Source organism: Meriones unguiculatus, chromosome 5, assembly GCF_030254825.1.
Source record: "Meriones unguiculatus strain TT.TT164.6M chromosome 5, Bangor_MerUng_6.1, whole genome shotgun sequence".
Classification (NCBI taxonomy): Eukaryota; Metazoa; Chordata; class Mammalia; order Rodentia; family Muridae; genus Meriones; species Meriones unguiculatus.
Window position 1 is genome coordinate 13,843,317 of NC_083353.1, and position 12,747 is coordinate 13,856,063.

The 12,747-nt window shown below is 40.9% G+C and overlaps 1 protein-coding gene across 7 annotated transcripts in view; it reads right to left on the reverse strand.

Annotated features, from left to right (window-relative positions):
• Positions 1–12,747, reverse strand: part of Immt (inner membrane mitochondrial protein) — a 43,024-nt gene that overhangs the window by 1,373 nt on the left and 28,904 nt on the right. For 5 of the 7 annotated variants that reach the window (XM_060383548.1, XM_060383543.1, XM_060383545.1 and 2 more), the window contains 7 exons: positions 10,744–10,847; positions 9,628–9,763; positions 9,022–9,151; positions 6,057–6,071; positions 3,954–4,177; positions 1,863–1,994; positions 672–801 (listed from right to left, as the gene is read on the reverse strand). In XM_060383548.1, coding sequence (XP_060239531.1) covers positions 672–801; positions 1,863–1,994; positions 3,954–4,177; positions 6,057–6,071; positions 9,022–9,151; positions 9,628–9,763; positions 10,744–10,847 — 871 coding nt within the window. The remainder of the gene's footprint in view (positions 1–671; positions 802–1,862; positions 1,995–3,953; positions 4,178–6,056; positions 6,072–9,021; positions 9,152–9,627; positions 9,764–10,743; positions 10,848–12,747) is intronic. The other 2 variants (XM_060383547.1, XM_060383544.1) reach the window with 1 other exon arrangement.

Below are 12,747 nucleotides of genomic sequence, written 5' to 3' on the forward strand. Positions count from 1 at the left end.
CAACAGTCCTGCCTTGTCCTAGGCCCTAGGCCAAGAATTTTAAGGACACCAGAAATTTGCCAAGAAAAATAAATACAAATATTCAAATATAACTTAATGAACTAAGAGAGAGATGAGTCCGTGATTAAGAGCATCGGATGCTTTTCCAAAGGACTCAGGTTCTGTTCTTAGCACCCACATGGTGGCTCATAACTGTCTGTGACTCTAGTCTCAGGGGATCCCACATCTTCTTCTAGCCTTCTTGTCCTCACACGTGGTGTACTTACATACATGCAGGCAACATACCCACATACACTTTAACAAAAACTCAATGAACTGAACTAGAGTTTGATATCCCCAAAGATTGGGCTTACTTTGATTGTCATATGACAAAAAAAAAAAAAAAAAAAAAAAAAAAAAAAGATGCTAGGACAGCACAAAGAAACCTTATTTTATTAATGTGCATGTTGTGGAAATGTATCACTTTCAATTTAGCACACACAGGTCTCATCACAATAGTATACACCTCCCCACCCCAGATAACCCCAAAGTATATGAGAGAAAATGCCCTGAAAATGGTGATTTTGTGACATATATAATTCTGAGTTTAAACTCGTTATGTGGTGAGTGGCTACATGCTCCCTATTTTTATTTTAACCGGGGTTAGACTGTAGTATGTAAAGGAGGCTCACTCTGAACAGCCTGCTCGATTCCTCTTAACCGGGCATAGGCGGTATTTATGTCCAGAGTGAAGTTGTCAACTTGCTCTTGACTGCGACGATGAAACTCTAATTCTTGCTCAGACAGTCTCTCAGACAGGCCCTGAAATAAAACACACACAGTGTACAGACAGCTAATGCTACTGCTAGGCTTGCTGCTTAACAAGACACTAATCTTCTAGAAACTGCTAGTCTTGAAGGTAAAAAGGAGGCTTAAAATCTCAAAATATAGCCAGGTAGGTTGTTCACACACCTTCAGTTCTAGCACTCAGGAGGCAGAGAGGCAAGTGAGTTCCAAGCCAGTGTAGAATAATATAACAAGTTCCAGGCCAGCTGAGGCTACAATCTAAATAAAAATTTCTTTTCTTTTTTTTTTTTCCTTAAGTTTTTTGAGACAGGGAGAAAATTCTCTGTGTAACAAGACCTGGCTGTCCTGGAACATACCCTGTAGACCAGGCTGGCCTCAAATTTACAGAGATCCACCTGCCTCTGCCTCCCAAATGCTGGAATTAAAGGTATGCATCACCACAACTGGCTGTGACTCACGTTTCTTAAATCTCTGAATTTTCTGTTAGGACATATTTAAAAAAAAAAAAAAAGACAGCAGAAAAGAAGCTTTTAGCTAAGCTTTTAGACTGCCATTGTCTAAAAGAAACCTGGGATGGCTGGAGATGGCTCAGTGGTTAAGAGCATTTCCTAGAGCAGTCATAAAGTGACTCATAACCACCTGTAACCCCAGTTCCAGGACATCAGATGCCTTCTTCTAGCCTCTACAGGCACTCATCAAACACAGTACACATCCAGACATGCAGTAAACATTTATATACAGAAAATAAAAATCTTTTATGAGAAATTTTTGTGCTGCAACACAAATCTATAATCTATATATCTAATCATGAACACAAACATATCTGATGTAAAAAGAGTCAGTTCTGTAGATTAACTAACAAAAAGCCCATTCTACCAAAGCTAGGTAGCACTGGCAATGTCCTTATTCTTGTCTTCAGAGTATACTTAAAGGAGAAAGGCTAAGGGTATGGTGCAGCTGTACAAAACATGCTTAGCATGTGCCCAGCTGCTACCCACAACTCAAGAGAGGAGAGGGAAGCTCTTAATGATGCAGGGGGGGAGGGGGGAGGAAAGAGCCTCAGCGCAGCTCCTCACCTGTTCAAATTCATACTTTAGTTCCTGTTCTTGCACCTTGAGGACATCTCGTAAATGGTCAGTGTGGGCAGCTGCCTGCCGTCGAAGCTGGGTCCGCATTTCATTCTCCATGGCATCTCTGACTTCCTCTACCTGTGAAACCAAACACAGTAATGGTTAGTTTTCAACTTTTCAAGGGAAAGACTAGTTTAGTAGGATAATAATAGCAGCAGCTTTAACAAGAACCCATTATTGTACCAGGCACATGTACACAATTATCTCATTTTTAACATGAGCCATGAAGCTGAACATCCAAAAGAAACTCAAGGACACGTAGGTATATCAAAAATCGTATTTCAAACATGGTTCTCGAAGTTGGGGATTTAGTTATTTAGTTCAGTGGTAGAGCGCTTGCCTAGCAAGTGCAAAGCCCTGGATTTGGTCCTCAGCTCTGGGGAAAAAATAAGAAAGCAAGCAAGCAAACATGGCTCTCTCTGGCCTCAAACCTTGTGCATCCATAATGTTGCCATATGGCTCCAACACAGACACCATTATTTGTTGACTCAAACATTCCACAGGAAATAACTTATTGCAGAACTGAGAGCAAAGAAACCTAGTTTAGAGCTGGCTTCAAGCCTCGTTTAGCCATATCTGTCCACGTTCATATTTTCACCTTCTCTGTCATGACAACAACCTTGAGAAGTCAATTCTAAAATCAGTAGCCAGCAGGTACATTTGAACATATTTATTTAAAAACAACAAAACCTGTCAACAGCTTATTTTCACGTGGATTTAGGTTCAACATGGGAATATCAAAACAAGTTAAGAGATGCTCCAGCCTACTCTACTTAGCAATTAGCCATGGCTTATACTACATATTAACACAAAATAGCTTGAACACAAACCTCACCTTTTCGCAGAATGAGCACAGTGAGTCAATGAATCCAGTCAGGCAGTGTATAAACACTTAAGACCAGCCCTGCGCCTAACAAGACCCCTGTCTGCTTGGACACACGAATGCTCAAACAAGGTACACACACACTTGAGACTGGGACACTTGTTTCCAAGAGCGAATGTGAGCAGGGGGCCTGTGTAAAGCCTTAACTGCCCCTCAACCTCCTCAGCCCACTTTCACTGAAAATAGCAAGATGGCAGAAATTGACCCACAGGTGCTGCTTAAACTGAAGAGACAGGAGGTGCATGGCTGAGTCAGTGACATCCAAGTATAAAACTAAGGTTTAAGGAGAAGAGCCAAAACAATAGGTGCACAAAGCACAAAGATCCTAGTGAGAAAGACAAAGACACCGCACAGAGAAGAAAACAAAAAACAAAACAAACAAGATTCAAGAAAACGAACAGGCTTACAAAAGGCAAGTATATGATTAAGAGCCTTTGGGTACTGTTTAAGAATCTGGACTTTTGGCTCATCTGTAAACTCAGAACTCACGATAAGGCACTATAGCCGTGAGTTCTCAGCAGCCATAGCTACCAAACAAGATCTTATTTTAAAAATTAAAAAAGAAGAGTCTGCCATGAATTCTAAGCCAGCCTGGTTACACAGTCAAAACCTGAGAAACTTATTAAGACAATAACATGGACTGAGGCAGGAAAAGAAAGCCAGACATGTGGAGTTTACTATGGCAGCAGACTGAATGTAAGAGGTAATGAGAGGATGGGAAGAGAGCTCTGAGTGAGTCCCTGCATGCTTGACACATAATATAGCAAAAAGGGATGGCAAGTGGAGCTGTGTCTTCCCCCTTTGAACCATCACACCCTCAACATCACAGGACAGAACAGATTCAGAGGACAAGAGAAATTCTGTCAGCATCAGAGGACAAGCGGCTGTACAGGAGGAAACACTGAGCTGATCCTGGACATCAGCAGCTGATCCCTTACACTCCACTTCTTCATCTGCTCAATATAAAGCCAGCTATATCACACCTATCCTACAAGTTTTCACTCAGAAGGAAAAAAAAAAAAAAAAGCCTGATGCCATTCTAATGACAGCTTTGCATGAATTACATCTACTACCAGCAGCTGGTGATGACCACAGGGATCTCCAGAAACAAGTCAGGCTAACTTCAAATGCCAGGTTATTCTCTTCTCCACTACCTTTCTGTCCTGCTCAGCCTGTATCTCAGTTCTGTGATGCTCCAATGCCTTTGCCACCGCAGAGTCAAAGGCCCGCTTTTCTTCTAGCTTTTGCCTTTCCAGGGCTAGCTCGATGTGCTGCTTCTCTGTGGCTTTCTGTTGTGCTAGCTCTCTGTTGAGCTGATCAATACGACGATGGGCATGAGCAAGCAGCGCATTCAGGTCATCAGCAGAGAGCTTGTCAGCTAAACAGATTAACATCAAAGTGTCAATGATGCCACTGAAATGATAAAGCAGAAAGGAGCTAACACAAAATTTAAACTAGAGATTAACAGCTATGTCCAGAAACTAAAGCCTTGTCAACTCTAAGCAAAATAATAAATAGGTGGGTCCTGAGGCAGCACACACAGCTCCTTTCCAAGACCCAAATCAGTGTTTGTAATCTGAACCCATCATATCCTGGCTTCTAATTTACTCTAATTTTGCTCCTAAAAAAATTTGTAGATACAATCACTTCTGTATGTCTACTTATGTAGAACTCCGATTAGCCCTAATATTCAGAAGGAAACCAACTCCCACAAGTTCTCCTCTGACCTCCAATTTCCTTGACTTGATTCTCTCCCCACCTCCACACCCCATCGCCCCACAAGCAGAGTAAAGTAGTAGTCTGCAGAGCTGAGAAATGGCTCAGAGGTTGAGAACATTGGACGCTCTTCCATAGGAACAGGGCTGGATTCCCAGCACACACATGGAAGCTCGTAACTATTTGTAGCTCCAGTTACAGGGCATGTAAACGCCTCTGGTCTCATAGGCAGCAAGCATCCAAGTGGTGTAGGCTACATATAGATAAAACAAATAAAACAATTCTTTACATTTTTTTTTTTAAATAAAAGGACTGCTTTCTATTAAAACTAAGGAGTCTCTTGGTTTTGTTCCTTTGGAAAATTTATTTTATTTTATTTCTGTGCATTACTGTTTCGCCCTCATGTGCTTCTGTGCTATCACATGTGTGATTAGTGCTGTAAGAGGACAGAAGAGGGCTCCAGACACCTAAAATTGGAGTTATAGATGGTTTTAAGCCTCCAGGTGGTACTGACAAATGAACTGGCTTCTCTGAAAGAGCAACCATTGCTCTTAACTACTGAGCCATCTCTCCAGCCTCTTGTTCCTTTCCTTAAATGCACACTACCTAGCACCGTAAGCTGTGATCAATGGTACCCAATGGGATCACTTGATATTCATGCCCAAAGACTTAATTGTGATTTGTTGGTTTGTTTTAGAAGAGGTAATTTCACATTCCACGGTAGCCCAACCTTTACTAAAGGTTAGGAATGAACGCTCCTCCCATAAAATACAAAATATGGGCAAGTCTGTAAGATAAATGATTGAATCATCAAAAAAAGTTGAAAAGCAAAAAAGTGTGCATGCAAGCTCTGAGACTCCCAGAATAATTTTAATGTGTGGAACATCTCTTAATCCTGGTTTGAATTAAATACTGTAAGTAAAAATTCTTTCTAAAAGTAGAAAGACTTAAGTATTGCATATTTAACAGCACTAGAAATTATTAAACCTTAAGCATAATAATAGTATTGCCCTTTTAAAAACATACTAAAAATATTTACAAGAAAAAAGATGTATTTGGAGTCTGCTCTGACATGAAGGCTATGAAGAGATGAGACAAAACTGGACATTGGTCTGATAACTGAGGAAGTCGAGTGAAACTAGCCGTGTGAGTTTATTCGTATTTTTTTCTTTTTCATGTTTGAAGTCCTTTTGAAATAACAAGTAAAATAAAAACCTTACTGTGTGTACACATAAACATATCTCACATTTACAGCCTTACAATCTCTTAACACAGTTATTCCTGATTATCTATAGATGACAACTGACAGTATCACACTCAGTTCTGCTTGCTGTAATTTAGATGGCAAGTACATAAGCGCGCACACGCACGCACGCACACGCACACACACGCACGCACACACACGCACGCACACACACGCACACACACACTCACGCACACACACCCCCCAGAGTTCAGTATTTCAACACTCCAAAAAAAAAAAAAAACCCATTAAAAAACCCAGAAAATCCATTCAACATAAAATATACATAATCACTCACCTAGGTCAGAAATACCTGCAAAGAAAGAGAAGGGATAGTTTGAAAAAATAAGGTGTGCACTTTGATTGGCAATCATGAAATAGCAACAGCCAGAAGGACTAAGAAAAGCTTACTGGAAAGCAAAATATTTCCTATGTTTACAGAGATCCAGAGACAACACACATCAAGGTACGCTGTAATATTTTAAAAGAATAAGAGAATCACTGACATTAAAAATTATTCTAGTTAGAAGGGATTTGTCACTGTTTCATCACAGCAAATCAACTAAAGATTTTCCTTTCATTACTGTCAACTGAACTCGTTTATAGAGTATTTCTTAAGCCTAGTCCTGAGTTCCAGTGGCAGGCCTCTCCCAACTGTCAAATACTTCGAGAATTAATGTCTTTCTTCAGGGGAAATTTTGGAACAGAGCCTTTCCAGATCCTGATATCCTTGTGCATTTTTCTCCTGAAAGCTGGCGTTACAGGGTTGTACAATAGCAAGCTTCTTAGAAAAAAACTTTACAGTGAACTTTACACTAAATTTGCATTGAACCTGTGCAAAATTAAACCAAGAAGTTTAAATGTTGTTCAAACACTAGTGAACAAGTGACAAGAGAGGAAACAGCGGCCCGCCTCAGTGACCGCCTCTCTCTTTTTCCCGCTTGGCAATTCTGGAGCTAGAACCTAGGCCCTCAAGCACACTAGACTAGCACCCTGTCACTACGTTATGTCTACAACCAAACTTTTGCCTTTTATTAGGAGACAGGTCTACCCCGTAGCCCAGGAACTTGCAGTTCTCTTGCCCCAGCCTCTTCAAATACATGGGGTTATAGGCATGCAAAACCAGGCCTGTCTCTATTATGAAGCCTCTTAAGGACCTCTTGGCTCAAATTCAAAGATATGGATTTTTCATTTGAAAAAACTGCGTCTGTGTCAAAGGAAAACCTGACAAAGTTGGGACAATGCAAGAGGTGGTTGTGACAGTGCACATTGATATAGCATGTGCACTGCAGCCCAGAAGCAACAAAGGGGACTCGCGCATGACCTTTGCTCTGAGCTATGGGTCCCAAGCACTTTTCACAGCGGTTTATTTTTATGTGTGTAATGTTAGGTGTCCTTGCATGAGTTCATGGGCACCAAGTGCACGCAGATGCCTGCCAAGGCTGGAAGAGGAAACCAGATCCCCTGAAGCTGGAGTTGCGCATATAAGCTATGTGGGTGCTGGGGCCTCAAAAGGAACTGTAAGTACTCTTCAGTACTGAACTATCTCTCCAGACCCCAAGCACTTTTTCATGCTGGACATAAAAATATATCCTTAGAAAAACAGCTTGGTTTACAGGCTTTTAAACTGCGTGTTAGTGCCATCCTACTCCAATGTTTTTTTTAATATTTATTTATTTGGGTTGGAGTACACCATGTCAACTGTGTGGAGGTCAGAGAACAACTTTTGGTAGTCAGTCCTCTCCTTCCTCCTCGTGGGTCCTGGAGATAAGAGCACAGGTCACCAGGTTTGGTAGCATGCGCCCATACCACCAAGTCTTCTCTTTGGAGAGACACAAACCCGTTCTTTTGCACTGACATACATAATGAACGTTTAGCTGTTTCAAATTTTTCTTTCTCTTTTGTTTGTTTTGCCGCTGGGGACTGAACTCAGGGCTTGTATTTGCTAGCCAAGTGCTCTACCACTCAGCCATCCCCTTTAGCCTAATCCTCTCACCACCTTTTCTTTCTTTCTTTCTTTCTTTCTTTCTTTCTTTCTTTCTTTCTCTCTCTCTCTCTCTCTCTCTCTCTCTCTCTCTCTCTCTCTCTCTCTTGAGTCAGGATCTAACTATAGCTCTGGCTGTCCTGGAACTTGATATACAGAGCAAACTGGCCTCAAACTCAGAGATCTGTCTCCCTCTACCTCCCAAGTGGTGGGATTAAAGGCATGCACTACCACACCAGGCCTTTTAACCTTTTTTTAAGTGCTGAGGCTCCAACCCAGGTCCTCTTGCATGCTGGGAGTCTTCAACCCCTCAATTACACCCCTAGCTCCCAGTCTCTTACTACAACAGTGCCTTCGTGCACTTTTGTGAGTTTCCATAAGCAAATTCACAAGAGCTGAAATGCTGGGTTATGAGTAAACACATCTTCAAGTTCAGCAGTTTAACAAACCAATTGCTAAACAACTGATCCACTGCATCTTCCTGTTTGTGTCAATCCTCCTGGGACACACTAGTACCAGTCCTATCTGCTCACCCTCAGATGACTTCAGCACCTTAACTTTATGCTTCTGAGACAAGGTCTCACTACGTAGCCCCGCCTGTCTCGGAACTCACTATGTAGACCAGATTAGCTTCCAAACCATGCTGGCGGAATCTTCCTGCCTCTTCCTCCCAAGTCCTGGGACTGAAGATATGCACAACCACACCTGACAACTATAACCACCCTCTCTTCTCGGCCCTTAGGCACACCACTTCTTTTACTCAATCTTGTAATCTTACAAGAATGGGTTTTCCAGCTAGGCCAAGCAGTGAATGCCTGTAATCCCCAACACTTGGGAGGCTAAAACACGGGAGTAATGAGCTTAAGCAGCCTAGAACTGGGGTCACTAAAAGAATTTCCCAAGTGTGCCTTAACTAGTCCATTGCAAAGATTTTTAAGTACCAAAGATTTGAGTAATTATATCTACATACATATCTTAATAGAGTTAATGTTAAAATATCACTCTAAGTCACTTGGATTCCATTTTTAGTTTCAGTAGCAAATTAGAGTCAAATCTTGAATCATACAGAATTAAACACTAGCTGAGGCTCTGCTCACCATGACTAGAAGCAACGCCAGTGTTCTACCTGCTATGGCTGTGACAACGATAAAACAACACCCTGTACGCCAATCAATACATGCCAGAAGCACTGGGATTAAAAGACTAGAGTTAAAGCCAGTTTAGATTAGTCGATCAGATGCTAAAATTCAGAAAGAAAATGACAATTAGTTGTACTTACTCATCCCTTTCCATCCAGGAGTGATGTCTGGAGTGATACTGTCCAGTTCTTTTCTGAAGTCATCCCTTGCTTGGACCACAAGTTCATGATACTGAGACACCACCTTCGCCTCTGACTGAGCAGCCTGAACCTGAGCAGATACAAAATCTGGTGTAGATACATGATCTACACTCTTAAGAAATCAGCTGGCTAGGGAGTACACACAGAAAGATCACAAAATAGAAACTAAGCTTGTCTTATTTCTTTACATTTTTATTTGTTTCGTGAACACACACGTTATACCTGTGTTTATGTGGCTAGTCATGCGCTATAGCATGTAAACAGAAGTCAGAGGACATCTTGTGGGAATCAGTTCTTTCCTTCCACTAAATGAGCCCCAGAAATCCAATTCAGACAGTCATACTCACAGGCAAGTGCCCTTCCTTATGTTGCTACCAGTCCTCCCATACAAATTTTAGCAGTAAAACCTTATGCTTTTTATAATGAATACTTTACAATGGAAAAACCTAAAGAGATAGTAAGAATCTTATTATTTTCCTGAATTTTTAAAAATGCTTTGGCAGATATTTTAAAATACAAACCATTACGAAGGTTTTAGGAACATACCTTTTTGACCACATTATCCAGATCAACTATCATGTTGTGAAGTTTCCCCTCTGCAGAAGTTATCTGATGTTTGGTCCCAGCAACCTCTCTTTTCTTTGCATCTTCAATTACGCTTTTCATCTTCTCTAACTCTTCTCTAAGGAAGAAAAAAAGAAAAATATACTAAGACTCAGTATAATTCTTACCAACTTTATCAAAGCATTCATGAGCATAATATATGAATGTCCTCAGGCCATGGTGCATGGAATATCAGGCCTTGGAATAATACACCTGTGTCAGCTTCTGTGTTTGACCTTAATTGTGGTTTTTGTAAACTTGACCCAAGCTAGAGTCGTCTAAAAGATAACCTCAACTGGGAACATCTCCCTATCAGACTGGGAAGCATTTCCTTGATTGACGAATGATGTGCAGGAGCCCTGCCCGCTGTGGACAGTACCGCCCCTGAGCAGGTGGTCTTGGGGTGTATAAAAAGCAGGCTGAACAAGCCATGGGGAACAAGCAGTAAGCAGAATTCTTCCAGGGCCTCTACTTCAGTTCCTGCCTCCAGGTTCCTACCCTGATTCCCTCTGACTTCTGTCAGTGATGGGCTATGACTGAGATGTATGAGACAAATAAGACCCTTCCTCCCTAACCTGCTTTTGGACATACCCAATATTACAACAACACAAAACAGACCAAGATAATAATTTTAGCCAATTCGTAAGAAAAAAACATCAAGGTAGCAGACAGCTCAATCAATTTTTTTGTAGTGCTGACAAACTTATGATATATATTCTGAATTCTGATAAATCTACACTGACCATTCCCGTTAAAATCTAGAAATAGAACAGAACTGTGGTAACTGTGCAGACACATAATCTAAGCAATGCAAACCTGACTTTTATGAGTCCTTTACATAAATTTCTACTCATTTTATTTTAGGTTAACTGTACTTAATACAGTTTATTCTTTTAAATCTTCCTGTTTCTGGTGCCAGTTCAAAGGACAAACTGGTGATGAAGTAAGGGAATGGCTTCTGTTTCTCCTTCATTTATAAAGACAGCACAGAGAAAGTCTAGCCTCAAGAGAGCCAACAGAAGAGGTCCTAATTACTTGTTATAGTACATGAGTAATTACTTGGCTTTGAGAAGGGCATCAGCAGCTTCATCAACTGCTTTTCTTCGCTCCCTCAACGCACCCTCCACTGTTCGCCACTGGGCCGACTTCTTCTCACCTGCAATCTAAACAAAGTTTTAAGTTATGTACATAGGGGCTGGAGAGATGGCTCAGAGGTTAAGAGCACCGCTGTTCTTCCAAGATGGTCCTGAGTTCAATTCCCAGCAGCCACAAGGTGGCTCACAACCATCTATAACGAGATCTGGTGCCCTCTTCTGGCCTGCTGGCACACATGCAGGCAGAATGCTGTATAAATAATAAATAAATAAATAAATAAATCTTAAAAAAAAAAGTTATGTACATAGGTAATTGCTGTCATTGTCATATAACAGGTCAAGCTTAAACACAGAATTTGGTGCCATTAAACTCAGAGGAAAAAATTATACACAATGTTTCTTCAGAAGAAAAATTCCTTATCTCACATGACTGATTTTTATATACTTACCATTACATTCTCAAAACAGCCAGGCCTGATGATACACGCCTTTAATCTCAACCCAAGGAACAGAGGTATATGGGTCACTGAATTCCAGCCAGCCTGCTCTAAACAGGGCATTCTAGAATAGGGCAACACCACTTACTTAAGGACTCTCTTTCAGCACCAATTCTCCACGGGACATTCCCACTAACATCTGATATGGTCTCCACTTTAAGGGCACATCAATTACCAGGGGCGGACTTAAAAGCAATGCTCTTAAGATGAAGATAACTTTTATTGCACTGGACCACTGTGGCAGTCTAATGAGCTTCTTAGACTCAATTTTTAAATCCTTAAAACTCCAAAACATTACAAAGGAATTCCTTTACATTATAAAACATTGATAAGATAATTAAAATTGTATATAATAATAACAAAGATCTGGTGAGAAGATTAATGAACACCTCCAATTCATCTGATGAGCGAAAACATTTGAAACAATAACCAAGTACTACAATGCAATATGAGAAATGAACCTTGACTTAAATTACAAAATTCTTCATAACTGATACTAATAGACTTGTAAAGATATAAACATGAATGACAAAGTTGTATCTTCCTGGTTATAGGCAATTCAGGCTTACAGATGTCCAGAGAGAAAGATCCCCATAACAGATATTGTCAGGCCAAGTACAGCTATTTCCCAGCACTCCTTTGATAAAATAATTTGGGGACCAGGACAACAGTTCAGCAGATAAAAAAGGTGGTCACACAAACCTGACACCCTGCGTTTTATCCCTGGAATCCATGTAAATAGCTGGGTGTAGTGGCATGCATCTGCAATACCAGCATTCCTACACTGAGACAGGAAGGAGAAACAGAATCATCTGAAAGCTAATGGGACACCTCGCCTGGACTACAAGATGTGGTAGAAACCAGAGAGATACTGCCTCGATGAAGCAGAAGGAAGAAACTGGTTTTTAAAGCTGTCTTCTGACCTCCGTATATGCACCATGACAGGGACACACGCATACTCACCATAAACACAATAAAAAAGAATGGTATATACTAAACATCCCAGGTCCACATGCAGCTTTACTACAGCAATCAGAAGTTGGAATGCATTTTTATATTTATGGTTGTGAGCCTAGCCTTTAATGGCTGTGCCATCTCCCCAGCCCTGGAGTGCGTTTCTAACATTTAGAAAGATGTGCCAGGAATGGTGGCACATGTCTGTGATCCTAACACTTAGGAGTCTGAGGCAAGAGGATCACAAGCTTTAACACGGTTAGGGATATTGCTCAATTAGCAGAGGCGCTGCTTGCAAGCATACACAAAGCCTAGGGTTCCATCTCCAGAAGCATGTAAGACCAGACATGGTAGCACATGCCAGTAAATCCAACATTCCACACGTAGAGACAGGAGACTCAGAAGTAAAGGTCATCCTCAGTTACACAGCAAGCTTGAGGTCATCCTTTGATACAGGAGACCTTTTCTTAAGCTTAAAACAGGTTTGTTAAATCAATTTTTTTTTTTCAAAAACCTAG